The 25903-nt window shown below is 69.5% G+C and overlaps 2 protein-coding genes across 2 annotated transcripts in view; one reads left to right on the top strand and one right to left on the bottom strand.

The window, feature by feature from the left end:
• UNKL (unk like zinc finger) overlaps nt 1–16088 on the top strand; it is a 20898-nt gene extending 4810 nt beyond the window's left edge. The window contains 11 exon segments of the mRNA XM_062180576.1: nt 1306–1482; nt 1714–1847; nt 3758–3893; nt 4475–4592; nt 5052–5136; nt 5751–5839; nt 9313–9457; nt 14064–14240; nt 14451–14650; nt 14734–14970; nt 15076–16088. Of these exon segments, the coding sequence (XP_062036560.1) occupies nt 1306–1482; nt 1714–1847; nt 3758–3893; nt 4475–4592; nt 5052–5136; nt 5751–5839; nt 9313–9457; nt 14064–14240; nt 14451–14650; nt 14734–14970; nt 15076–15189 (1612 nt within the window). The 3' untranslated portion in view covers nt 15190–16088.
• Nucleotides 16064–25903, bottom strand: GNPTG (N-acetylglucosamine-1-phosphate transferase subunit gamma). Its single transcript, XM_062180578.1, has 10 exons — nt 25831–25903; nt 25696–25753; nt 25556–25623; nt 17293–17347; nt 17142–17225; nt 16968–17061; nt 16773–16887; nt 16590–16672; nt 16368–16499; nt 16064–16302 (listed from the first exon to the last, which is right to left on the bottom strand). Exons 1-10 carry the CDS (start codon nt 25886–25888, stop codon nt 16186–16188), a joined length of 864 nt encoding a protein of 287 aa, XP_062036562.1. The 5' UTR covers nt 25889–25903; the 3' UTR covers nt 16064–16185.

Raw genomic sequence — 25903 nt, 5'->3', positions numbered from 1 at the left:
CCGGGAGAGCCCGGTGTTTCCCGCAGGCTGGCTGGGTCAGGCCGCGCAGGGCCAGCGGGGGTTCCGGTGGCAGCATGCCGTGCCGCTGGGTTCCAGCGGTGGGCTGAGTGCGGCTGCGGTGCCGTGGTCGTTCGGGCCCTCCTGCCCTGGACGTGAGGTTAGCTGTCTTCACGGAAGCGTCTCCGTGTCCTGGGAGCCGCTCAGGCTTGGTCTGGGGTGAGCGGGGGGGGGGGGGGTGCCTGGGGGCTCTGGTTGCCATGGCAACAGTCCTGGCTGCAGGGGGTGGCCCTGGGTGCCGGGCGAGAGCCGCCAGGGATCCGTGTGCCGCAGGGTTTGCTGTTTATTTCTGGACGAGTTAATTCTTTCATTTGGAAGGCAGAATCACGGTGAGCGGGCTGAAGGTGTGAGGGGTTCACTCCCCACATGGCCACAACAGCCAGGTCTGGGCCAGGAGCTTCTTCCGGGTCTCCCACGTGGGTGCAGGGGCCCAAGCGCTAGGGCCGTCCTTCGCTGCTTCCCAGGCCACAGCAGGGAGCTGGATCGGAAGTGGAGCAGCCGGGACTCGAACCGGCTCTTGAGTGTGGGCTGCTGGCACTGCAGGCGGCGGCTCACCCTGCCGTTCCTCACCCCAGCCCGGGGGGGCGCAGATTCTGGATTTGGGTACAGCCGACGCCCACCCAGTGAGCACGGTGCACCTGGGGGGCCGCGCCCCACGGCATGGGGGTTTTGTCAGTCCGGTAGAGCCGAGTTCCGCTTCCTCACCCAGCAGGGGAGAGGCTCAGACTGGGCGGTGACCAGGGGCTCCTTCCAATCTGGGGCAGCCCCAGCAGGTGCGCCCAGCGCCACAGCTTGCGTCTGTCGGCTTCCAGTGGCACCCAAGATGGTGACCCTGCCGGTCTGCTGCCCTCGGCAGCCTGGGGTCCCTGTCTGCGACCCCCCCAGGGCCAGCCTGGAGGGCACTCGGTCCCCGCGCCCCACAGTGCTGGAACCTTCCCGATCAGCCGCTGCCCCGTGCCGCCGTGTCTGCAGCCGTGTGGGGCCCGAGCGCCTCCCGGGCTCCCTCCCTCTCGGGGTCCCGGTCTCCCCTCTCCCCACTTGTCAGGACGTCGTGCGGTCTGCCTGCAGGCCAGGAGCTTGGGCCTCGCTCCCACACACACAGGGACGTCGGGAAGGGTGATCTCCCTGGGGGCCAAGTCCTGTGAGGCTGAGGGGCTCCCGTGAACCGCGAGAGCTCGTGCTCCGGGGAGGGTCCCGGGGGCCCCAGGTGGGAGGAGGGGCAGAGCCTCTGGGCCTCTTCCCTCCCAGGTGTCCCTACCTGCACCGCCCCACCGGGGACACGGAGCGCAAGTACCACCTGCGCTACTACAAGACGGGCACCTGCATCCATGAGACGGACGCCCGGGGCCGCTGCGTGAAGAACGGGCCGCACTGCGCCTTCGCGCACGGCCCGCTGGACCTGCGCCCACCCGTGTGTGACATCAGGTGAGCCGGGCCTGGCCCCGGTGAGCCCGATTCCGTCTCCGCCCCCTGCGGGGTCCCCTCCTGTGTCCTGTGACAGCCCAGCCAGAGCGCCAGCTCTCTCCGCAGCTGGGTGGGCACTGGGGGGGCCCAGCCTCACCTGCCGGGCAGCCGCAACACAGTGACACGCAGGTGGCAGAGCCTGGGGCCGCGGTGACCCCGGTGCGGCCCTGACCCCGTGTTGCTTGGCCGCAGGGAGCTGCAGGCGCAGGAGGCCCTGCACAGCGGGCAGCCCGGCGGGGGAGGCGCCGGCCCCGACCTGCAGCCCGGGGTCCTGGCGAGCCAGGCCATGATCGAGAGGATCCTGGGCGAGGACCCCCGGTGGCAAGGTAACCCCAGGGCAGCTGCTGCTGCTGCGGCCAGAAGGCACAGCCATGGGCATCACCTCAGACCCACTGAGCCCGTCCCTGTCCCCAAGGTGGCCCGCGGGCCAGGAGCTGGGGACCGGGTAGCAGGTGGCCCCGTGGGACTGGAAGCCAGGGTCTGTGACCCTCACCCCTGCCGGGGTCACAGTGGGGTCAGCATCGACCCAGCGCTGGGCTGGGGTGATGGCGCAGCGGGGGACACCCTGGCCTGGCCCTGGGCTGCTGTGCCAGGCGCCTGTCGCCCCTCGTGGTTCCGCCGCGTCCAGGGCCGGGCCTCTGTGGTGCTCAGAGCAGCAGCTCCGGATCCCTGGGGACTGTCAGAAATGTGGGTGTCTGGCCCTGGCCACGTGGCAGCCTGGCTTTGGGGCTCTAACGTGAAGCCGATATTTTACACTGCGCCATTCTGCGGCATTGGTCTCACTCGTGGGCTTGTGTCACCACCGCTCTGGTTCCAGAACACTCCCTGCCCCGCCGCCAGCCCGCATCCTGGGGCTGCGTGTGCCGCTGGTGTCGCCGTCTCGGCCGGCGGGTGGGGGCAGCTCTGCAGCTGGGGTTGTTCTAGCGACAGTGGCGGAGGTTCTGTTTTTGTTTTATTTAAGATTTATTTATGTATTTGAAAGGCGGAGTTACAGAGGCAAAGAGAGAGGGAGAGAGAGAAAGGTCTTCCATCCGCTGGTTCACGCCCCAATTGGCCGCAATGGCCGGAGCTGGGCCCATATGAAGCCAGGAGCTTCTTCTGGGTCTCCGACGTGGGTGCAGGGGCTCAGGGACTTGGGCCGTCCTCCGCTGCTTTCCCAGGCCACAGCAGGGAGCTGGATCGGAAGTGGAGCAGCCGGGACGGGAACTGGCACTCGTGTGGGATGTGGGTACTGGAAGTGGCAGCTCTCTGGACCCAGGGCCGAGCTCCGGGGCTTCTGTGGCCTCCCCGTGGGGAAGGCGCTGCCGTCCAGCGGGGTGGGGGAGGCAGGATGGCCGTGGGCAGCCGCGGCCCAGCTTCCCAGCCCCCGCCTCCCTCTGGAGCAGCACACAGAGTTCCCCCAGGAGATGGCAGTAGGGGCGAGGGCTCTGGAACCGGTTCTGGACGAGCGCGGGTGGGGAGACGCCTGCCCGTCTGTAGGAGGGCGCTGCTTCCTGCGGGGCTCAGGTTTGCAGGACAGTCGACCGCCCGTGGGGGAGCCCTCGCCCCTCAGCTAAGCCTCCCCGGCCCTTCCTCTGCACCACCGGCCTTTTGCAATCTTTCTCAGACATTCTGCCCGGGAGGCAGAGACAGGAGCGCTGCCCGCCTGTTCGCTCCCGGGGCTGGGCCGCGTGCGTGTGGCCACCGAGGCGGTCACGCGTGGCTCCTCAGTCACAGCCATGTCTGCCAGCAGCGCCTTTGCCTGTGCCGCTTCACCTGGGGCAGCCCCCGTCCTGTGACTCCTACACGCGCTGGGCTACGCAGGCGCCGCGTGTTCAAGGCCTTTCTCCTTCAAAACAATGTTTGGGGGGCGGGGGGGTCTTCCGTGTGCTGGTTCACTCCCCCAGTGCCGGCAGAGCCGACCCAGAAACACTGTGGTCGCCCGCGTGGGTGGCCGGGGCCATCGGCCGCTCCAGGGTGCGCGTGGACACGACCCTGGGCTCTGACGGGTGTGGGTGATCGGGCCGCGTCCTCGCTGTGGGCTGGGGTTCCCAGCAGGACTGAGAGGAGGCCGCCGCAGCCCAGGCCTGAGGTGACCCAGCCGCAGCGGCTCTGGGCTCCCGACCGTGCGCGCTGCTGGCCCGGGAGGAAGTCCGAGAGCTTCCGGAGCCCCGGCCCCCGGGGTCTCCTCTGGTGGCGCCCGGCCCCTTGGCAGCCGTGGGCAGGCACCGAGTGTCCACGGGGCCCCGTTCTGCAGACGCCAGCTTCGTGCTGGGCAGCTACAAGACGGAGCAGTGCCCGAAGCCGCCGCGCCTGTGCCGCCAGGGCTACGCCTGCCCGCACTTCCACAGCAGCCGGGACCGGCGCCGCGACCCCCGCAGGTTCCAGTACCGGTGAGTGCCGGGCTCGTGCTGTGGGCTCGCGAGCGCCACGCAGCGGGCCCTTCCGGCCAGGTGTGGGTCCGCCTCCCGGGTGGCGGCCAGGGCCGGGCCTGGAGGCCCGGTGTCCCAGGCGCGCCTGCTGCCCTGCGCTGGCTGCCCCCGGTGAGGCCCTGGCGGCCCTGCCTCCTGCTGAGCCTTTCTCCCCTCCGTGTCCCAGGCCAGGCCCGCGGGCTTGTTGGTGCGCGCCGGGCCGTCCCCGCACCTGGGCCCTGGCCCTCCTCCCGCCCCGTTCCCTGCGAGGACCCCAGCCCTGGCCCACCCGGTCAGCCGGCAATGGGAGGAAGGCTGAGGCCTGTTTCCCGCCCGCGGCCGCTGTTCCCGGGAGCCCAGATCCGTTCTGGGAAAGCAGCAGAGTGCGAGGCCGGGGGACGCCTGCCTGTGACCCCCGATGGCGGGGTCAGGAGCTGCATCGGCCGTGGGCTCCCGGGGTGGGGGGGGCCGGGCACGGCACGTGGGCGCGCACCTCGATTCCGGCTCTCACTTGGCCCAGTGCGCGGCACCCCTCCCCTGTCCTGAGGCCACCCCGTCCGCAGGTCCACGCCCTGCCCCAGCGTGAAGCTTGGTGATGAGTGGGGCGAGGCCTCGCGGTGTGATGGCGGGGACGCCTGCCAGTACTGCCACTCACGCACGGAGCAGCAGTTCCACCCCGAGGTAGGCCCGGCACGGCGCCCGCGGCGTGGCTCGTGCCCCCAGGGACTCGGTTCATACCGGCCTAGGGGGTGGCACCTGGAAGCGTCCCCGGCTGTCCCCAGTCCTGGGCTGGCTCAGAGGGCCTGACTGACAGGTGGGCGGGGCTGTCTGCGGCCCGGCAGAGCTCCCCTGGCTTGGTGTTGAGATGAGAGAGCTCGCGGGGGACAGCATGGGGGCGAGGCCGGGCTGCAGGCTGCTGTGCCTCCCCTCCCCCCGGGTCCCGCGAGTGGGGGTCTGTGCGTCTGTCACGCTGGATGAAGCGGCAGTGGACTGGTCCGGGGGCGGACACGCGTGTGTGTGTGTGTGTACCCCGTTCCTGGAGCCCTGGGAGGTGCCTGTGGGGGTGGACGGTGCTCAGCCCTCCCCCGGGGACGCCCCTCGTCCCTCACGGCCCCCGCCTCCCTTGACTCCGGCCCCCAGATCTACAAGTCCACGAAGTGCTACGACATGCGCCAGACCGGCTCCTGCCCGCGGGGCCCCTTCTGCGCATTCGCACACGCCCAGAGTGAGTACGGCTGCCGCTGGGCCGCGGCCGCGCCGGCCGGGGCTCTGTCCACCCAGGGCAGGCGCGCTGCCCCTGCCCTGCCGCAGCTCACCTCCCGGCGTGCTGGGGCCTGCACCTGCCCCGGGTGGTGCGCCAGGTCCTTTGCCCCACACCCGCCGTGCCACACGCCCACCGTGCCACACCACCGTGCCACACCACACACACCTGCCACGCCACACCACCCACTGCTCACCTCGACTTTCCAGAGAACCCAAGACCCGGCAGCCGGGTGTCATCGGGAGCTGGGGCTCAGTGTGGTGGGCGTGGCTGGGAACCTGCCCTGGACACAGCCCCAGAGCCCCCCGCAGAGCCCCCACAGACTCCCCGCAGCCCCCATAGGGCCCCCCTGCCCCCAAGGGCTGGGCGCTGGGCCTGGCATTTCCTTGAAGCCGGGACTCTGCTGGCTGATTTTACCCCGGGAGCACGCGGTGTCGGGCGGTGTCGGGCGGTGGTGGCTCCCTGTGCTGCCCCACCCCCTCCATCGTAGCTGGAAGGGCTGTTGGCCCGAGGCCGGGGTGGGCGTGGCCCTGGCGTGGGTTGCTGCCGGACCCCCACGGCTGCTGCCCCTTTCTCAGCAGAGAGCCTGGGGACGGCGAGCGACTGGGGCTGCCCGGACCCTGACCCCACCCACAGCACCTCAGCCTCTGGCGTCCAGCTTGTACAGGTGAGTGGGCGTGGCCGCGGGACCAGACCCGCGGGAACTCAGGGGGCGTGGTCTTCAGGGGGCGTGGCTCCGTGGGATCAGACCCTCGGGAACTCAGGGGGCGTGGCTGCAGGCCCTTGACCTGTGGTCAGAGTCTGGAGAGACCCCGGGTGAGCTGCTGCCACAGGCGGTGTCGCGGGGGAGGAGACCCCGGGGGAGGGGGGAGCCGGGGGAGGTGGGAGCCGGGGGGAGGTGAGATCTCCGGGGGAGGGGGGAGCTGGGGGAGGCAGGAGCCGGGGGAGGTGAGAACCTGGGGGAGGTGAGAGCCCCGGGGGAGGTGGGAACCTGGGGGAGGTGGGAACCTGGGGTGGGGGGAGGTGGGAGCCTGGGAGGAGATGAGAGCCCCAGTGGAGGTGAGAGCCCCAGGGGAGGTGGGAGCCTGGGGTGGGTGGAGGTGGGAGCCCCAGTGGAGGTGAGAGCCCCAGGGGAGGTGGGAGCTCAGGGGAGGTGGGAACCTGGGGGAGGTGAGAGCCCAGGGGAGGTGGGAGCCTGGGGTGGGGGGAGGTGGGAACATGGGGGAGGTGAGAGCCCCTGGGGAGGTGGGAGCCTGGGGGGGGTGGGAGCTGGGGGAGGTGGGAGCCTGGGGGGGGGGGAGGTGGGAGCCTGGGGTGGGGGGAGCCTGGGGGAGGTGGGAGCCTGGGGGAGGTGAGAGCCCCAGGGGAGGTGGGAGCCTGGGGTGGGGGGAGGTGGGAGCCCTGGGGGAAGATGAGAGCCCCAGTGGAGATGAGAGCCCCAGGGGAGGTGGGAGCCTGGGGTGGGGGGAGGTAGGAGCCCCGGGGGAGGTGGGAGCCCGGGGGAGGTGAGAGCCCCGGGGGAGGTGGGTACAGGCCGAGGGTGCCGTGTGCTTGGGCACTGTCCACGTGGCCATGGCTGTGTTCTCGTCAGTGGGCCTGTGTCAGTTACGTGGCCTTTGTCTTAATGAGTGAAGACTTAAACAAAGCTGGCCTTACTCACATGTTGGAAAGGCACTGCAGAGCGCGAGAGGGCTCGCCCGCTGGGTCCCTCCCCGAGCCTCCAGCTCCAGCGCCCCTGGGCCTCGGCCATCTGGTCAGGTGGGGCCTCTGCCCAGGGCACGCTGACCCCTGTGCCCCAGGAAGTCACCCCCCCAGAGGCCGCGGGGCCCTGCCTCACCACCCTGGAGCACAGGGCCCAGCCGCGCCCGGCCCCCGCGGTGGCCGAGGGGCTGGCCCAGCCACGCCACCTCTGGCCAGAGACCCTGGGATCAGGGATGTGTCCAGCCATGCTGTAGCAGCGCTGTGTCTGGAGGCGGGGTTGTGTTGGGGGGGTGGGACGCGACTCCTTCCAAAGGGAAGAGCTCCGCAGGGTTGGGGCGTGACGCAGGCTTCCTGTGTGGGCACCGGTTCAAGCCCTGGCCGCTCCACTTAGGATCCAGCTTGCTGGCCTGGGCCCCTGCCCCCACGTGGGAGCCCTGGAGGAAGCTCCTGGCTCCCGCCTGGCCCAGCCCTGGCCCACGCAGCCGTCTGGGGAGTGAACCAGGGACGGAAGCCTCTCTCTGTAACTCTGGAGTTTTGTGCTTGGGCCCCTGCGCCCACACGGGAGACCGGGACGGAGCTCCCGGCACAGCTCTGGCTGCTGTGGCCAGGACTCAGTGGGTGGAAGAGCTCTCGCTCTCGCTGTAACTCTGACTTTGAAGTAAATCAGTCTTCAAAAAGTAAAAAAAAAAAAAAAAAAAAAAAAAGGCAGGGGAGGAAATTGACTCGCGCTGTGCCACGGGTGACCTTTGACCCCGCGTCAGTGGCTGGGGCTTGAGCGAGGCAGGCCCCTGGTCAGGGTGTGGGCAGCACGGCCGTATCCTGAGGCCCTGTCCATGCCTGGATGCCCGCCGCCGCCTCGTCCTGGCCCGACCCTGTGCAGCCGTGTCGGGGGTCGGGGTCAGCGTGGTCCCGGTCGCTGGAGGACCACACGTGTGCCGGGCACCTGGGGCGGTGGACGGGTGGGGCCGAGGAGTGGCGTGGGCATGGTGATGGTGGCCGGTGTGCACTCGGGCGGGTTCCCGGGGAGGCTGCCTTGCTGCCGTGAGAAGCCAGACGGCTGGGGTGGGTGCTGGGAGCAGGGGGGCCCTGGCTCCCGACTCCTGCTGATGGGACCCCCCCACACATGACCCTCAGGGAGGGGCGTGAGGCGGCGTGGCCCTGGGAGGAGGGCTGACTTCTGGGGGGGAGTCAGCGGGGCCTCGCCTCTGCCCGGTGCCTGTGTGGGGCCCTCACCTGCTCGCCAGTGTGCACAGGGAGGGGGCTGGAGGCAAAGCGCCGGCACCCAGGTCCGGCCCCCCTGGGTTAAGGGGTGGGGGCGGGAGGAGGGCGGGGCCGTCTCCAGCCGCTCTCTCCAGCCTGAGGCCGGCATGGGGTTGCTGGGTTTCCTGGAGGTGGAGCTTGGGGGGGGAGGTCTCGGAGGGCCCAGCCGCCTGCAGCAGTTTGAGCTCGGGGGTCCGGGCTCTGCGCCAGGGGCAGGATACAGGGGGAGGGGCTGGTAGCATCCCCAGGTGCCCACCGGCGGGGCCCCCAGGCTCACTGTCCCCCCGTGCTGCTCTGGGGCGGAGCCCAGCACTGACCTGGCAGTGACCTCAAGAGGGGTGCGTTTCCCCCGCCCCCACCCATGGCTCCTGCTGGTTCTCCCCACACCCACCCTGACGTCACCTGCCCATCACAAGGCCGTAGGACCTGCCGTCCAGGCATGGGGAGGAAGGCGGCAGTCGGAGGGCTTGTCTGCTGGCCCCGGCCAGGGCACAGCTCTGCACCTGCTGGGAAGAGCAGACCCTGTGGCTTCTCTTGGGGGGCACTCACTAGCGGCCCCGCGATCTCCCTCTGCTGTGGCCCCCTGGCAGTGGTCTGTTGGTGCTGGGTGCAGGCTGCCCACCCATGGCCCGGTTTGTGGGTGCAGGCTGACGGCCCCGTGGCCCCATCTGTGGGTGCAGGCTGCCCATATGCCGTGGCCCCGTCTGAGTGTGTGCTGACCACCCCATGGTCCCGTCTGTGGGTGCAGGCTGCCCATGTGCCGTGGCCCCACCTGGGTGCAGGCTGCCCGTGGCCCATGGGTGCTGGTGGGGGGTGGCTGTGGCCTGTGGTCCATGTGTGGGTGGAAGCCATCCATTTCCTGCGGCCCATGTATGCTGGGCGGGGGGTGACCGTCGCCCTGTGGTCTCCCTGCTGGGTGCAGGCTGCCCACTTCCTGTGGTCTGTGTGTCAGTGCAGGCTGCCCGTGGCCGTGTGCTGGGTGCAGGTGGCCCGTGTGCTGGGTGCAGGTGGCCCGTGTGCTGGGTGCAGGCTGCCCACTTCCCGTGGCCGTGTGCTGGGTGCAGGCTGCCCACTTCCCGTGCCCGTGTGCTGGGTGCAGGTGGCCCGTGCCCGTGGCCCGCGAGTGCGGCTGCCTCTCTCCAGGCAGAGCGCCCACTCACCTTGTCTGTCTGTGCACAGAACCACCTCGCTGTGTTTGCCCTGGCCTCCCCGCTGGCCAGCGTCAGCTCCAGTGTGGCATCCAGCCTGGCAGGCTCAGGTAGCTCCTCCCCCACGGCTCCGCCCGCCCTGCCCAGCCACGTGCTCCCGTGGGACCCCGCCCCAGGTAAGTGCACCTGCCTGTCTGCCGCTGGGGGCGGGGACGCGGCTCTGCAGCCCCCAGGGAGCCACAGTGGAAAGGCTCTGCTTGGTTGTTGGAGAGGCAGAGACCAACACAGGAGAGATTTTCTGTCTGCTGGTCCCTCCCCAGAGGCTTGCAACGGCCAGGGCTGGGCCAGCGTCCAAGCTGGGACCCAGGTCTCCCCCGTGGGCACAGGCACCCAGCGACTGAGCCAGCACCGGCTGCCGCCCTGAGACCCAGGCCCGCTGAGGTGGGGGGGCCGGCATCCTCACTGCGTGTGAGAGGGGAGTTGTGGGCCACCAGGGGGCACAGCTGAGGCAGCCGCGCCGGCCGGCATTGCCCACCTCGCTGCCAGAAGTCCTTGTGGGTGGGGGTGCTGGTGACAAGCGCGCCCGGAGCCAGGCTGGGCTGGCCCGTCAGGGGCCGGAGCCCGGCTTTGCCCAGGGGGTCTAGCAGAACGCCAGGAGTGGGCAGCAGCCTGCGACCCTGGCCCTTCTGGGTACCTGGGTGGAGCTGGCACCTGGGGCACCCTGTGAGTGCACAGTGCCCGGCGACGCTGGCGGGGTGTGGCGGGCCTGGAGTGCCAGCTCCTCTGTCCCCGATTGGGGGGGCGGAGCCCCGCAGGGGGGTCCTGGGTCACCCAAGCCCCCTCCTGCTGGGAACCCAGTAGGGAGGGGCCCCGTGGCAGAGCTCGGCCTCAGACGGTGCCCCTGTGTGGGTACTCTGGGGACGTGCAGCGGGGATGGGCACCGTGCTGACCCCTGACCCCCAGCCCTGGGAGGACGTCAGCTGCTAACAGACACAGGGCTCGCGCAGCACCGCGGGGGTCCTGGGGCTGGAGCACCCTGCAGAGCTGGGGGCAGGGCTGACGCCCAGGGCCCCCCACTCACCCGAGGGGCAAGCCCTGCACAGCCCTGGGAGCCCACCGCCTCCCCTCAGCTGGGGCTCGGGCCCAGATGGCACTGTCCAAGGTGGGGCCGCCCTGGTGCTGCAGGGTGGTGGGGCCTGTCCCCGTCGCCCCTTCTGCCCTGCCCTGGAGCTCCACGTTGGCTCCAGGACCAGGGTCCACCCCCTGCCCACCCCCTGTCACCCTGGCCGTGCCCCTGTCCTGTTGGGACTTCCTGGCCTCAGGTGGGGCGCACAGGTCGTGGGGGGGGTCCGTGAGTGGGAGACCCCGCAGCCCTAGAGCTCGTCCCCTGTGAGGTGGGGGGGGAGGGCGAGACGAGTGCGGGGAGGCAGCTGGACAGCGCGCCGGACGCCCCGCGCGGGTGCTGGGTGGCGGTGGGGGCTCAGCAGGGGCGGGAGCGAGGCGGCAAGTGCGGGTGGGCGCCCGGCGCTGTGCGCGTGCGGACCGCTGCCCGCCTTCCGCGGCGCTCGCCAGGGCGCGGGGCGGGGCGCCACGAGGCCGCGTCACGCGGCGGGCGGGCCCGCGTGGGTGGGCGGGGCGGGGGCGGGTCGCCCCGCTCGTGGGGGCTCGGGGGCCCGCGGGCCCTGCTCGCCCCGCCGCGCCCCCGGCGAAGGCTCCCCGAACACCTGTGCTCAGGTGAGCGCAGGGGAGGCCGGGAGGCCGCGGCGCCGCCGCACCTGAGCAGGGAGCGCCTGTGCTGAGTCACCGGAGCCTGGCGCGCCGAGCGGACGGCGCTCAGCTCCGCACCGCCTCGCTCGGGGCTCGAACCGCGTTTGTGCGGGTCACGGGAGGCGAGGCGGGCGCTCTCCCGGCCCCGGTGCCCGCGCAGCCAGGGCGGAAGCCGCCCTGCACAGGCCTCCAGAGGAGCTCCCCGGTGAGGAGGGGAGGCTGGGGTGGGGGCCGTCGCTGCCTGAGGGCCCCCCCGGGGCAGCAGGGCCCTGGGCCGGTGGCTGATGCTCCCCCGCGGGCAGCAAGGCCCCTCCCAGGTGCAGGGAAGGGGGGGCCTGGGCTGTGGGGCCTGCAGGGGTGGGGGGTCAGATGTGTCAGAGCTGCCGCCCTGCAGGGAAGGCGGGAGGGCTGGGGGGGCTGTAGGGGTGGCGGCTCCTCCAGGCCTCCCCTGGGCTCTGCAGGTGGCACTGGTCAGGGAGGGCGGGCCCTCGCTGGGTGGTTCCCGGCTGCCCCCAGCTGCGGGCAGAACCACGTCCCAGCCCTGATTCTGGGGACAGTGGCCTGCCTGGGAAGTAGGCCAGGGTGCAGCCCAGGTCACCTCCACCCCAACAGTGCTCCCCTGAAGACGGGCAGAGTGGGGCAGGCAGGCCCCACCTGAGGTCGGGCGGGGGCCCTGAGGTGCCCCTGTGCCGAGCCCCGGGGTGCTGTGTTCCAGGCCCCGGGAGCCGGGCGGCTTCCCCCAGGACGGGCCTGGCGGAACGCGGCGCTGCTGGGGCCCTGGGCTCCAGTCTCTGGGGGTCTGGGCCTAGCGCCCCCGTGCCTGCCCCCATGTGGCTGAGGTGGTCCCAAGAGCTCTCGAGCCACACATGGCCGGCCCACGGGGCACCCACAGGGCTGAGCAGTGCCGACCAGCGGTCAGCAGCCAGGCTCAGCCACTGCCTTCCCTCAGGCTCACGTGTCCCTGCCCTGTCCCTGTGTGGCCACTGTGTCCACGCGTCCCTGCCCTGTCCCTGTGGTGGGGAGGCGCCTCCTCAGGGTCTCAGCTGCGCGCTCGGCGGGCAGGGCCCTGACCCAGGGCAAGCAGGCGGCAGCGAGGCCCTGCCCTCCGCTGGGCACCGCCGGCTCCTGGACGGCCCCTGCAGGCAGCCCAGCCCTGGGGTGCAGGGGTGCACGGGGAGGTGGGTGCCCCGCAGGGACACAGGGGCAGCACCGTGCTCCCCCGGGCGGCGGCACGGGGAGATCTTCCGCGCCCTGCTCCACTCCCCAGCCAGGCCACTGGATGTGAGCCCCGTGTCCCGGCATGGGTGGCCAGGACCATCACTGCCGCCCCCAGAGCCACTGGGCAGGCAGCTGGGGCTGACCCGGGCCTGTGACACAGGGTGTGGCCCCACCCACCTTGACTGCAGGGACAGGTGCCTGTCCACGTCCTGGCTTCATGCGGGGACAGGGGCCGGTGTGGCGTTGTGGGCTAAGCTCCGCCTGCGGGGCCCGCACCCCACGTGGTCACTGGTTCTGGTCCCAGCTGCTCCTCTTCCCATCCTGCTCCCTGCTCATGGCCTGGGGAAGCAGCAGATCATCCGAGGGCGTGGGCCCTGCGCTCACACGGGAGGCCTGGAAGGAGCTCCCGGCTTCAGCCTGGCCCGGCCCTGGCTGCTGCAGCCATTTGGGAAGTGAACCAGCGGATGGAAGACCCCTCTCTCTCTCTAATTCTGCCTTTCAAGTAAAAATATTTTTAGGCCGGCGCCATGGCTCAACAGGCTAATCCTCCGCCTTGCAGCGCCGGCACACCGGGTTCTAGTCCCGGTTGCGGCACCGGATTCTGTCCCGGTTGCCCCTCTTCCAGGCCAGCTCTCTGCTGTGGCCCGGGAGTGCAGTGGAGGATGGCCCAAGTGCTTGGGCCCTGCACCCCATGGGAGACCAGGAGAAGCACCTGGTTCCTGGCTTCGGATCAGCGCAACGCACCGGCCGCAGCAGCCATTGGAGGGTGAACCAGTGGCAAAAAGGAAGACCTTTCTCTCTGTCTCTCTCTCTCTCCCTGTCCACTCTGCCTGTCAAAAAAAAAAAAAAAAAAAAAAGGGGGTCAGGTGAGTGCACTGCACAGGGGCAGTGGAGGGCGCTGGGTGAGAGCCGGGACCCCGAGGTGGCCGTGGCAGGGCACCCCTGTGCCGTGCACTCCTGCCGACGTGGCTGAACCTTGGCCAAGGAGGGTGGCGCTGGCCCCCAGCATGTCCTGGCGCTCCTCAGCTGCAGCTGTGGCTCTCGGGCCAAAGGTCACATCCTCTGGCCACAGCTGCCGGGACCACGGAAGTTCAGGTGCTGCCACCAAGGCGGCTCAGCCCCGGGGAGGGGCCTGGGGCCCCGCGGGGAAGGGGAGCCAGGGGCCTAGGACGGGCTCCCCGCAGCACAGGAAGCAGGCGGCGGCTGGGGCCCGGGACCTGCTGGGTGCTGTGGCTGTAGGGAGGCCTGTGGGGCTGTGGTCTCTGGAAACCCGCGTGCCACGCGGCTGCTGTGTTGCTGGCGAGCGGCGGGGTCGTGTGCCCCGAATGCCCGTTGGGGGGAGAGGGAGCTGAGCCCCTTGAGCTGCGGCCAGCGGCCTACATGGGTCGGGCTCGGCGCCCCGGCCGCTGGGTGTGCAGCCCTTGTCCGGTGCCAGGCTGACACCGGCGTTGTCTGGCAGGCTCGGCGTTAGACTTCCGTCTTGGCGAGCTGAACACCGGGTCACTGCACAAAGACCTGGCTGGGCAGGACGGCCTGGAACTGGGACCTGCAGCTGAGGCCGGGCGAGGCCGGGCGGGGCCCAGCGGGCCGAGCGTCCTCTGCTCCCCCTCTCGGCTCCCGCAGAACCGTGACCCGGGCACAGTGACCGCTGTTCTTTACTGAGTGCAGTGCTGGCCGCCCTCCCTCCGGGGCCTCGGCTGGCTGGACAGGGCCTGCCCGCCCCTGAGCTGCGGGGGCGTGGCTCCCCCCAGGCCCGCAGGAGGCGCCTTGCTCACCCCTCCCTCCCTCCGCACGCAGGTCCCGCGGCACTGGGCTCGGTGGCACCCGGCACCGCCCTGGGCCACCTGCCCCGCTCCCCGTCGCTGCACTCGTCCTCCTCGCTGTCCACCTCCCCGCGCAGCTCGCTCACCTCGGCCATGACGCCCCCCCAGCAGCCGCCGCCCCCCGGCCCCGAGCCGGGCTCCCGGGGCTTGGGTGAGTCCCTGCCTGCGGCCCCGTGGCCGGCCACGTGTGGACTGCACGCTGTGGGGAGCCAGGGGTCCTGGGCTTCCCTTCCCCTTCTGCCTAGGCCCCCACGGGGCTGGGAAGACGTGGGCGCCAGGAGCCAATCCCCAGTAGCCAGCACCGGGGTGGGCGGCAGGAGGCGCCCCGCCCCCACCCAGTGCTGTCACCCCCACCTGGCAGGTCTGAATGGCGTCCCCGGGAGCGTCTGGGACTACGTTTCCAGCAGCTTCTCTCCCAGCCCATCCCCCGGCCTGAGTGCTGGCCCCACGTCCTCAAACGCGACTCCTAACGGCACGGAGCTGGCCCGAGTCCGGCGGCAGCTGGACGAGGCCAGGAGGAAGATCAGGCAGTGGGAAGAGTCCTGGCAGCAGGTCAAGCAGGTGAGGGCCGGGCCGGGCCCGCAGGGGGGCAGGGGGGCGGCGGGCGGCGGGGGCTGCCCCTGCACCTGTGCTCCTGCTCGCAGGCCTGCGACGCGTGGCAGCGGGAGGCCCGGGAGGCCCAGGAGCGCGCGCGCGCGGCCGACAGCGACCGACAGGCGGCGCTGCGCAGGAAGGAGGCGGCGGAGGCGCAGGTGCAGCAGCTGCGGGAGGAGCTCGAGGGGCTGGGCGTGGCCTCGCTGCCCGACGTGGGCGCCATCCCGCTGCCCCAGCTGCACTCCCTGCAGACGCGGCTGCGCCTGGACTTGGAGGCCGTGGACGGGGTAAGTCTGCCCCTCGTCTCCCGTCGGGCCGGCCCCGCCCTGGCCCCGTGGGGTCTTGCACACCTGCTGGCCTGGCGCTGAGCCCTGCCCCGCTGTCTCCCCCAGGTGATCGGCCAGCTCCGCGCCAAGCAGAGTGTGGCCGGCGGAGAGCCGGCCCGGGGCGGCCCCTGCGAGCCGCGTGCCGCCAGCACCCCCGAGTGCCCGCCCCCTCAGTGGTGAGCCCGCGGGCAGCGTGTTCTCCCCAGAACCCGGAGCCGAGCGCGGGGCTGCGTGTCTGCGTTGCTCGCGCTGTTGGTAGCAGGTGCGTGAGGGGGTGGCAGAGCAGCACTGGGGGCCTCCACCTGGGCCTGGCTGTCACTCGGGTGGGGTCCACCCCCAGCCCAGCGTGTGCGCTCAGTGGGGTGGTCCGAGGCCAGCGTGGCTGGGACCCGTGCCCGCCTGTGTCTTGGGGAAGGGACGCAGGGGCTGCATTCGGATGTGATGGGGCCCAGTCTTCTCCCGAGGTGCCTGGTGGCCCCCTCCCCACACCCAGGACCCCCACGATTCCTGGGGCCAGGGTCCTAGGCTGTTCCAACTGGCACGGTCACCGATCTGTGTCCAGCCAGGAGGGAAGGGAGGCCCGGCCTGTGCAGCCTGGGTGCCCAAGCAGCTCCAAGGTGCCCACCCTGCTGGGAGGCAGCCCCTGAGCCCGATGCCACCGGCCGTGGGAGCACTGGCAGGGCAGTGGGGGGGGGGGGGCGTGGACAGCTCGGGGCCCCTGCGGCTCTGGGCTCAACTGCGTCAGCCCTGGAGTGCACGTGTGGTGCGGAGGACCCTAAGGTGGCCTTTGTCGCTCCCGGATCCAGGATCCACAGGGCTCCGTGTGCTTGGTGCACCTGCGCCCTGTCACCTGCACTCGTACTTAGCGCCTGCTGCCTTGGGGGCCCCCAGGCTCCAGGCCGGCCCCGCTCCACCCCGAGTCCACCGTGGGTGTGGGGCCTGGGCCCCAGTGTGGGCGCCGGGTCAGTGTTCCGCGTGTAGAGTCTCAGCGCAGGGGGTGTTGATGGCGCCATCGTCCCCTGTCATGGATGGTTCACAGCTGGTGACACGCGGGTGAAGTTCTTACACTGTGGCATTTATGTGATGGCTTACAAATCATGAATTATTTTTATCAACATGGAAATGAATTAAAACTCCAGACCGCCCCTCTGTCCCTGGGCCCGCTGGCCCCGCCCCTCACTGGCCGACGCCCTGCGGCTCCGAGTCCGTGCCGGCCGCCAGGGCGTGCGGGACGCCGTGCTGGCTCAGCAGGGCCCTCAGCCGCGTGATCTCCGAGGACAGCTCCGCGTGCGCCTGCGACAGGGGCGGGGGTCAGGCTCCGCGTGGGGGTGCGCCCCAGGCCTCCTCCCGGTCTCTACCTGTCTGCACTGCTCCAGGGTCTCCAGGCCCGGGCCCGGGGGCCCCCCTTCCCGCTGCGCAGCTTCCTCGCGCCCTGGGGTCCTTAGGTAGCCAGCGTCCTGGAAGATCGCCCTCAGCAGCTTGTCGTGGCCCTGGGGGGAGGGGGAGAGGGAGTGCGTGGGGCGGGGGGGGGGGGCACCAGCGCGCACCTGGATGGGGGTGGGGGCACCAGCAAGCACTACCTGGGGCGTGATGAGGCCGTCGGCCAGGTCCTGCTCCACCTGGTCCCAGCGCCGCTGCAGGGCCTCTGGCAGGGTCGGGTACACTGGGCATCGAGACAGGAAGTGGACTCGCTGAGCTCCGCCCCGCCCCTTAGGGGCGTGGACAGAAGTGGACTCAGGCTCCGCCCAGCACCCCACCCCTACCTAGCAGAGAGTGGGGGTGGCAGGCGAGGGGCGTCTCAAAGGTCAGCGCGTAGACACAGGTGCTGGGCTCCGACACGTGGGCCAGCCGGTGGCGTCTCCCACAGGTAAGCTCCACCTGGGAGGGGCGCAGGTTGGTGGCTGGGGGCAGGCCGGCCCCGCCCCGGCCGAGTCCCTGCGGGGGGGGGGGGGTGTCACCTTGCTCTGCCGGCTCCGTGCGCGGCAGGAGTCGCCGTCCCTCATCCACATGCCCGCGAAGGTGTTGTTGGCGATCTCCCACTCGTGCCAGACTCTGGGGAGCGGGGCAGGTGTGTGGGGCCGGGCCGGCCGCCCCGCCCGGGAGTGTGGGGTCACCCCGGGGCACGTGCTCACCCCAGGATGCCGCTGTAGGCGTTCCAGCGGAACGTCTGCTCGTGCTGCGTCACGTTGTGGAACGGGCAGAACTCGTACTTGTACCTGGGAACACGGGCGTCAGGGCCGCCCCCGGCCCCGCCCACCCGCCTGCCCGCCCACCCGCACTCACGTGGACTCCACCAGGCTGAAGCACTTGCCAGAGAGCCGGGAGAGGTGTCTGGGCCCTGGGGGAGGGGAGGGCGCCATGAGTGCCGCGGAAACGGCCCCCCAGAACAGCAGCTCGGCCCACCGGGGCCTGCACCCACGTGGGAGACCCGGATGACCAGCAGGGGGTGACCGCGTCGTCCCTGTCTCTGAAAACAGCAGGGCTGGACTGCTTCCCAACGGTTAGGCAAAGGGCACAGGACCGGCACAGACGGCGGAAAAACAGGAGACCACCAGGGAAACGGACTCAAACGAGGGCGCAGACCCCCAGACTCCTAAGACCCTGGCTGTGCTGCAGCCGGAGGACCCAGGACACACACCGGGCAGAGCGAGGTGGACACAGGACACACACCGGGCAGAGGGGGGCTGTGCCAGGCAGAGGGAGGGGACACAGGACACACTGGGCAGAGGGAGGCGGCCTGGGCTCCGACTTCCAGGACCGGAAGAGCGACACTGGCAGGGGCGTGGGTGGGTGAGGCTCAGTAGCCTCCGTGTCACAGGGAGGTCCAGGTGCCACTTCGCTTACTCACTCTCCGTGAAGTCTTTGGAAATCCCTCCACAAACCAAAATGTATTTTCTTTGAATGGGGATTCCCCCAATCTGCTGTGTCCCCCCAGTGCCTGCATCCAGGAAGCAGGAGCTGCACCTGGGTCCCCCACGTGGGTGGCAGGGGCCTGAGAACCTGGGCCATCGTCTGACTTCCCGGGCGCATTCGCAGGGAGCGGGCAGAAGCACGGAGCCAGCACGGGGGTGGGCGTCAACCTGCCGGGCCACCACGCCCGTGCCCTGAGTTTTACTTTCATCCCATTTTCCAGTTTCTCCAGTCCACAGTCCACACGTGACCACGAAGGCAGTGCTGACACGACACGTGTGGCACACAACAAAGCCAGTAACGGGCAAACATTCAGACCACGTTAAGTCCCGTCGCAGAACAGACGTGACAAAGCCGGCACGGCTCAACCCGCGGTGCCCCTGGGGGCTCCACCTGAGATCCAGAGACGCGGGCTGGCGAGGACACGGGGGCAGATCCATGGGCTGCTCGGGGCCCTGCTCCCCAGCGCCTGCGGACTTCCAAAGAGGCAGTGCTCCGGCACGGTGTGCGTGGCCACAGCTCCAGGGCCCCGCAGCACCCGGGCTCCGCCTAGGGCAGCACATGAACCCAGGGCCCTGCACCCAGCCATGTGCGGGCTTCTCAAGGTGAGACCTCAAAATCCTACAGAACCTGTTCTGGTCGCCGAGCAGGGGTCCAGGAGGGAACCCCGGCATCGCCATCAGCCCGGTTCCAGCCCCGGCTGCTCCACTTTCCCACCCAGCTCCCCGCTGATGCGCCTGGGAAAGCGGGCGAAGGCGGCCTGAGTACCTGGGCCCCTGCCCCCTACACGGGAGCCCTGGACAGAGCCACAGGCTCCCGGCTCCCGGCTGCGGCCTGGCCCAGCCCTGGCCCTTGCGGCCATTTGGGGAGTGAGCCAGCGGATGGAGACCTCTCATCACCCTGCCTTTCAGATAAATGATGATCAGGGCCTTCCAGCACACGACGGCCACGCTGCCAGGGCGCCCACCAGGACGGAGTCGGGAGACAAGCTGGCGGGAGGCTCACTGCTCCGCGAGGCTAGCAGCACAGGAGAACTTCGGACCAAGATCCCTTTAAGAACACGGGAGCGGCCGGCCCTGTGGCTCAACAGGCTAATCCTCCACCTTGCGGCGCCGGCACACCAGGTTCTAGTCCCGGTCGGGGCACCAGATTCTGTCCCGGTTGCCCCTCTTCCAGGCCAGCTCTCCGCTGTGGCCAGGGAGTGCAGTGGAGGATGGCCCAAGTCCTTGGGCCCTGCATCCCATGGGAGACCAGGAGAAGCACCTGGCTCCTGCCTTCAGATCAGCGCGGTGCGCCGGCCACAGTGCGCCAGCCACAGTGGCCATTGGAGGGTGAACCAACGGCAAAGGAAGACCTTTCTCTCTGTCTCTCTCTCTCACTGTCCACTCTGCCTGTCAAAAAAAAAAAAAAAAAGAACATGGGAACAAAACCCTCAACGTGCTGCCAGCAGACTGAACCCAGCCGCCTGTGAACCTGCTGCCCACCACGACCAGCGAGGCTCTGCCTAGGGCGCAGGGGCTCCCGCGGGGCCACCTGGAACACACGCAGGGCTGCCTAGAACACACACGTGGCCGCCTGGAACACACATGGCCTCCTGGAGCACACGCGGGGCCGCCCGGAACACACATGGCCTCCTAGAGCACACGCGGGGCCGCCCGGAACACATGTGAGGCCGCCTGGAACACACATGGCCTCCTGGAGCACACGCAGGGCCGCCCGGAACACATGTGAGGCTGCCCGGAACACATGGGGCCACCTAGAACACACACGTGGCCGCCCGGAGCACACGCGGGGCCGCCCGGAACACACACGTGGCCGCCCAGGGCGCAGGGGCTCCCACCTGCCTGCTCTCCACTGACGCCCACACCCCCACCAGGGAGGAGCTCCCTCAGCATGACAGACGTCACACTCGAGGCGCACGGCCCAGAGGCAAGCCCGCGGTCCACGATGCAGGCTGACCGCTTCCCCGAGGCACAGTGGGCTAAGCTGCTGCGCTGGACTCCCACATCAGTGCTGCTTCCCATCCAACTTCCTGCAATGCATGCTGGGAGGCAGAGGCCGGCCCAAGGACCTGGGCCCTGCCTCCCACAGAGGAGACCTGGACAGAGTGCCCACCGTCGCAGCCGTCTGGGGAATGAACAGGACTGTCACTCTGCCCTTTCAGAGCGCCGTTGAGAAGAGAATCCCAGGCTGCTCCCGGCTCCTCGAGCCCCGGCCGGGCAGAGGCACAGGGGAGCCGGGAGCAGCCCTGACGGCTCAGGTCTGGGACTACGTGGGAACCTGACGATGCACAGGCTTGCGAGAGCTGACAACAGAGCTGCAACACAGAACGACGGAGCAGCACCAGCAGACGAGGGACGCGAGGTGGTTCCACGCACGAGGATGTGACACGCAACAAAACACCAGGGGCTCGGCCACTGGGCCTGGGGTGAGTCCTGCCTCCGCCTGACCACTTTTTAAAATCAATTTATTTGAAAGGCAGAGTTACAGACAGGCAGAAGCAGAGAGAGGTCTTCCAGCCGCTGGTTCACGCCCCAAAAATGGCCACAGTGGCCGGAGTAGGGCCGACCGGGAGCCAGAAGCTTCTCCCGGGTCTCCCATGTGGGTGCAGGGCCCAAGCAGGTGGGCCATCCTCCACTGCCTTCCCAGGACACAGCAGAGAGCTGGACTGGAAGAGGAGCAGCCGGGACTCAAACCGGCGCCCATATGGGATGCTGGCACTGCAGGCGGCTGCCTTACCCGCTACACCACAGTGCTGACCCCCCTCCCCGGTGCTGACCCCCCTCCCCGGTGCTGACCCCCCTCCCCGTCTCTGCCTTTCAAGGAAATAAATCAACCAAAAAGAGAAAAAGAAAAGGAGAAAGCAACCCACAGCAGGGAGAACTCGGACCCCACCTGAGAGAGGGTCCGCACGCAGACCCCGCCCACAGGAACAGGCCCCACCTGAGAGAGGGTCCGCACGCAGACACGGCAGGAGCTCCTGCAGCGAACCAGACCCCGCCCACAGGAACAGGCCCCCACCCTGAGAGAGGGTCCGCACGCAGACACGGCAGGAGCTCCTGCAGCGAACCAGGCCCCGCCCACAGGAACAGGCCCCACCTGAGAGAGGGTCCGCACGCAGACACGGCAGGAGCTCCTGCAGCCAACCAGACCCCGCCCACAGAACAGGCCCCACCCTGAGAGAGGGTCCGCACGCAGACACGGCAGGAGCTCCTGCAGCGAACCAGGCCCCGCCCACAGGAACAGGCCCCACCCTGAGAGAGGGTCCGCACGCAGACACGGCAGGAGCTCCTGCAGCGAACCAGGCCCCGCCCACAGAACAGGCCCCACCCTGAGAGAGGGTCCGCAACAGGAACAGGCGCGCAGACGGCTCTCCGAGGACCCAGCAACCCTGGGGCACGCGCCAAGAGGCAGGCAGGACCACGGAACACCGCCCCCCTGTGCAGCCGACCACCAGACAGGGCTGGGGACCTGCGCTCATGCCACCGGGGCGGGAATAAAACGGGCACAGACTCTGCGGGCAGCTGCTCAGGAAACACACAGAACCACCAAGACCCAGCGACCACACGGGGCACACGCCCCACCAGTCACACACGGGGCACAGGCCCCACCAGTCACACACGGGGCACACGTCCCACCAGTCACACACGGGGCACAGGCCCCACCAGTCACACACGGGGCACAGGCCCCACCAGTCACACACGGGGCACACGCCCCAAGTCACACACGGGGCACACGCCCCACCAGTCACACACGGGGTCAGGCCCCACCAGTCACACACGGGGCACAGGCCCCACCAGTCACACACGGGGCACACGCCCCAAGTCACACACGGGGCACACGCCCCACCAGTCACACACGGGGCACACGCCCCACCAGTCACACACGGGGCACAGGCCCCACCAGTCACACACGGGGCACACGCCCCAAGTCACACACGGGGCACAGGCCCCACCAGTCACACACGGGGCACACGCCCCAAGTCACACACGGGGCACAGGCCCCAAGTCACACACGGGGCACACGCCCCACCAGTCACACACGGGGCACACGCCCTACCAGTCACACACAAAGCACACGCCCCACCAGTCTCATACAAAGCACAGGCCCCAAGTCACACACGGGGCACAGGCCCCACCAGTCACACACGGGGCACAGGCCCCACCAGTCACACACGGGGCACAGGCCCCACCAGTCACACACGGGGCACACGCCCCACCAGTCACACACGGGGCACACGCCCCAGAGAACTGGCAGCAGGGTGGGGGACTGGGTGCAGAGGGAGGCTGCCACGGGGAGGCCCCCCTCCTCTGGGCCCAGCGGGAGTCCTGGCTGCTCTGGTACCACTCAGCCCCTGCCAGTGCAGCCGGGAGGCGGCGGTGACGGTCCAAGTGCTTGTCCCCTGCCTCCCACGTGGGAGACAGCAATGGGCCTCCTGGCTGCAGCCTGGCCGGGCAGCAGCGTGGGAAGTGAATCTGAAGACAGAAGATCCCTCTCTCTCTCTCTCTCCCTTTCTCTGTCACTCTGCTTATCAGGCTAAGCCACGGCCTGCAGCACCGGCACGCCACAGAGGAACCGCTTCAATCCCGCCTGCTCCACTTCCAACCCAGCTCTCTGCTGTGGCCTGGGAAAGCAGTGGAGGATGGCCCAAGTCCTTGGGCTCCTGCACCCTCATGGGAGACCCGGAAGAAGCTCCTGGCTCCCATCTGGCTCAGTTCTGGTCATTGCAGCCAACTGGGAGTGAACCAATGGATGGAAGACTTCTCTCTAACTCCTTCAAATAAATAAAATAAATCTTTGTTTACAGAACCCAAACCTGAAAGCAGGACTCTGACACGGGCACAGCCGTGTTCCCAGCCGTGACTGACACAGCAGACGGTGCAAGCCCAAGTGTCCTGGGTGAGGGCTCCGTAAACACGGCCCCTCCAGCCCACAGAGGAAGGAGAGTCTGGCCTGCGCTCCGACACGGAGGCCTGCGGCCCTGCGCCAGCCACCCAGGCAAACACAGGGGCTCCCAGCGTCGCCACCTCCACCCTGAGCGAGACCAGCTGGGGCCAGCGGGCAGTGTGGCCATGAGAGCTCGGTGCCGCCTGCCTCCTGCTCACGGCACTGAGTCTATGTCCGGTTCACCACGACTCATGACTGGGAGGTAGCATTTTCTCCACAGAGAGAAACCTAGACGGCGAATCACAGACTATCAAGGAAAGTTCTGGAACAGGGCGTGGCCGCGCTCTCCTGGGTGCTGCTGTCTTAACTTGCCCTTCAGTTTCGTTTTCCAGAGTGTTAAAAAAAATAGTTCTTTATCCCAAAGGCAGAGCAACAGGCACACACACACACAGAGGAGAGAGAGGGAGAGAGAGAGAGCAAGCGAGATAGAGGGGGGGAAGGGGGGGGAGGGAGGGAGGGACACTGCTCTACTGCTCTCCCACCCGCTGGCTCACTCCTCAAATGGCTGCATCAGCCAGGCCGGAGCCAGGCCACACCCAGGCGCCTGGGACTCCACCCCGGTCTCCCCTCCGGTGCAGGGGCCAGGACTTGGCCCGCTGCTGCTGCCTTCCCAGTGCATTAGCAGAGGGCTGGAGTGGGAGCAGGGCAGCCGGCACTCTCCGTGGCATGCCCGAGTCACAGCAGGGGCTGAACCCGTGCCCACAGAGCCGTGAGCGCAGCCGGGCAGGTGACCGCGGCACTGCTCCGGAGCGGGGACAGCAGGAACACGCACACTGTGGGAGCAGACCGCCGCCTTAGCAACGCCGGAAGCCACCTCGACCGTCAGACCACGAGTGGCCACCCTGGGCCCCACAGCCACCGCTGGGTCCGCGTGGAGCCTGCCCACAGCAGGTGCAGCCCGTCACCAGTGCAACAGAAGCCTGCACGGAGGCGGCGGCCGCAGCCGGACACGAGGCCCACCACGGCAGAGCAAGCAAGCAGGCGCCGTGACGGGGTCCCAGCTCTGCTCCCGGCTCCAGCTTCCCCAACACAGCCGGGGAGGCAGCAGACGACGGTCCCTGCACCGAGTTCCCGACCCTCAGCTTAGGACCCATCCAGGGGCTGCCCTGGGCACCGGTCGACAGGAGCCCTTTCTCTGCCTCTCGATTAAAAAGAAAACAACGAAAGGTGCCCCACATTCCACAAGGGCCTCTGGCTGAGCCTGGTGCCCACGCGGCCACGGGACAATGGAACCTGATGCCAGGTGTGCACCATGGAAAATCAGGGGTCGCAGGCAGTGGCGACTCCTCCCAGAGGGAGGTACTGCACTGGCCACGCGGTGGGGCTCAAGGCCAAGCTCCCTGTGGGGGTCTAAGCTAGCGGGGGCTACACAAGCCACAGGGCACCACAAACAGGCTCGTCTGCCGTCAGGAGGCCTGGCCAGGACCCCAAAGTCAGCGTCTCAACAGCTGCTGAGAACCGGGGTGAGGACTGCGGGATCAAGACAAGGCGACACCAAACCCGAGGCGGGCGGGGGCCCTGCAGGCCCTGGTCCGGAGCAGGCAGAGCGGCAGGAGGCACTCGCACACCTGGGGAAGCCCTGCACGGCGCTCCGGCGCTGCTGGCTTTGCAGGCGTGTGGGCAGTGAACCTTGGGATGAGAGACCCCTGTCTGTCTGTCTCTCTGCCTCCCAAGTGAAGGGGGGGGGAGCCTCGAGGAGACAGGGCGCGCGGGCTGTGACGTGCTCAAGGTGGCACCCAGGACGCTGGGACGCACGGTCTCCTTCCTCTCCGTTCCCTGCTGGACGTTTTCAAGATGAAAGATCTCAGCAGGTTTGTTCCCGGCCAGAGCCCGTGAGAGCGGCCACACAGGCGCTGCTCTCCCCCCCAACCCCCGCCTCTGGGAGGCCCCTCCCCCAACGCTTGGCCAAACGTCACTTCTCAGACCTTGCCAGCCAACAGCAAGTCCCGGGGCCTGGCGCTGTGGGGCTTGGGCACCCGCATCCCACAGCAGGCTCCCGTGAGTCCGCTAAGGCCTCTGAGAAGGCACAAGACGGTCCCTGCGTCTCTGCCAGCACATGAGCTCCCGGCTTCAGACAGGGCCTGTCCCCCCTCTCTGTGTGTATTTCAAACAAGTAAATGTCAACATGACGATGGCAACTCCCAACCCACACGCACACGGAGCGTGCACACACAGGCGCATACCCACACGCACACGGAACGTGCACACGCGTGCTCTAGTCCGCACCCCCCAGCACCCTCCACGCTCCGCGGCTTCCCGGCGCTGTCCGTCGCTCCGCAGCCCGCTCGGCGTTCAGGGCACAGGCAGCGCTACGTTCCGTTCCTTCCGGGACCCCGGCTGCCCCTCTCCAAGCCACCTCCCTGCCTATGCACCCGTCGGGGCCTGCCACCCACAGCAGGCCGGCCACGGCGGAGTGGGGCGCACGGGAGGTGCGAGGTTCGCTCTCTCCTCCTGGGGCTAACGCTTGCTCGGCGTCCCGACGGGCAGTGCGACGCCGCAGAGGCGAGGCCGCGGGAGGAACGACCCCACGGGGGTCCCGGGGGGCCGCGCAGGCTCCACGGCAACACCACGCGCGCGGACCACACGTCTCCTGGCCCGGGATGCGCGTGCCAGCCCCAGGCGCGCCGGACCCCGCCGCGGGCACGGCGGGCAGGGGGCGCGCCGGCCTCCTCGTCGGCGTCGCACTCACCGGACACGGGCGAGGGCTCCCTCTTGGGCTGCAGGCGGCTGGTCTGGGGCAGGAACGGGTTGTTCAGCCTGCGAGAAGGGCCCGGGTCAGCGGGGAACGCGCCGGGCCGCCCGGAGCCCGCCGCACGCCCGGCCGCTCACCCGAACGTGTTGGGTTCCTCCACCACCTTCATCTTCACGGCGCCTACCGGCGCGGACCCTGCGGGGAGCGGGGCGGTGAGGGCGAGGGGCGGCGAGCGCGCGAGGGGCCGGGAGCGCGGGCGGTGCGGCACTCACCGTGCGCCGCGAGCCCCAGCAGCAGCAGCAGCAGGCCGCGCGCCGGGGCCGCCGCCATCACCCCGCCGCACGT

This window comes from Lepus europaeus, chromosome 21, assembly GCF_033115175.1.
Source record: "Lepus europaeus isolate LE1 chromosome 21, mLepTim1.pri, whole genome shotgun sequence".
Classification (NCBI taxonomy): Eukaryota; Metazoa; Chordata; class Mammalia; order Lagomorpha; family Leporidae; genus Lepus; species Lepus europaeus.
Note: the sequence above shows the minus strand (reverse complement) of the source record. Positions and strands in the feature narration are given on the sequence as shown.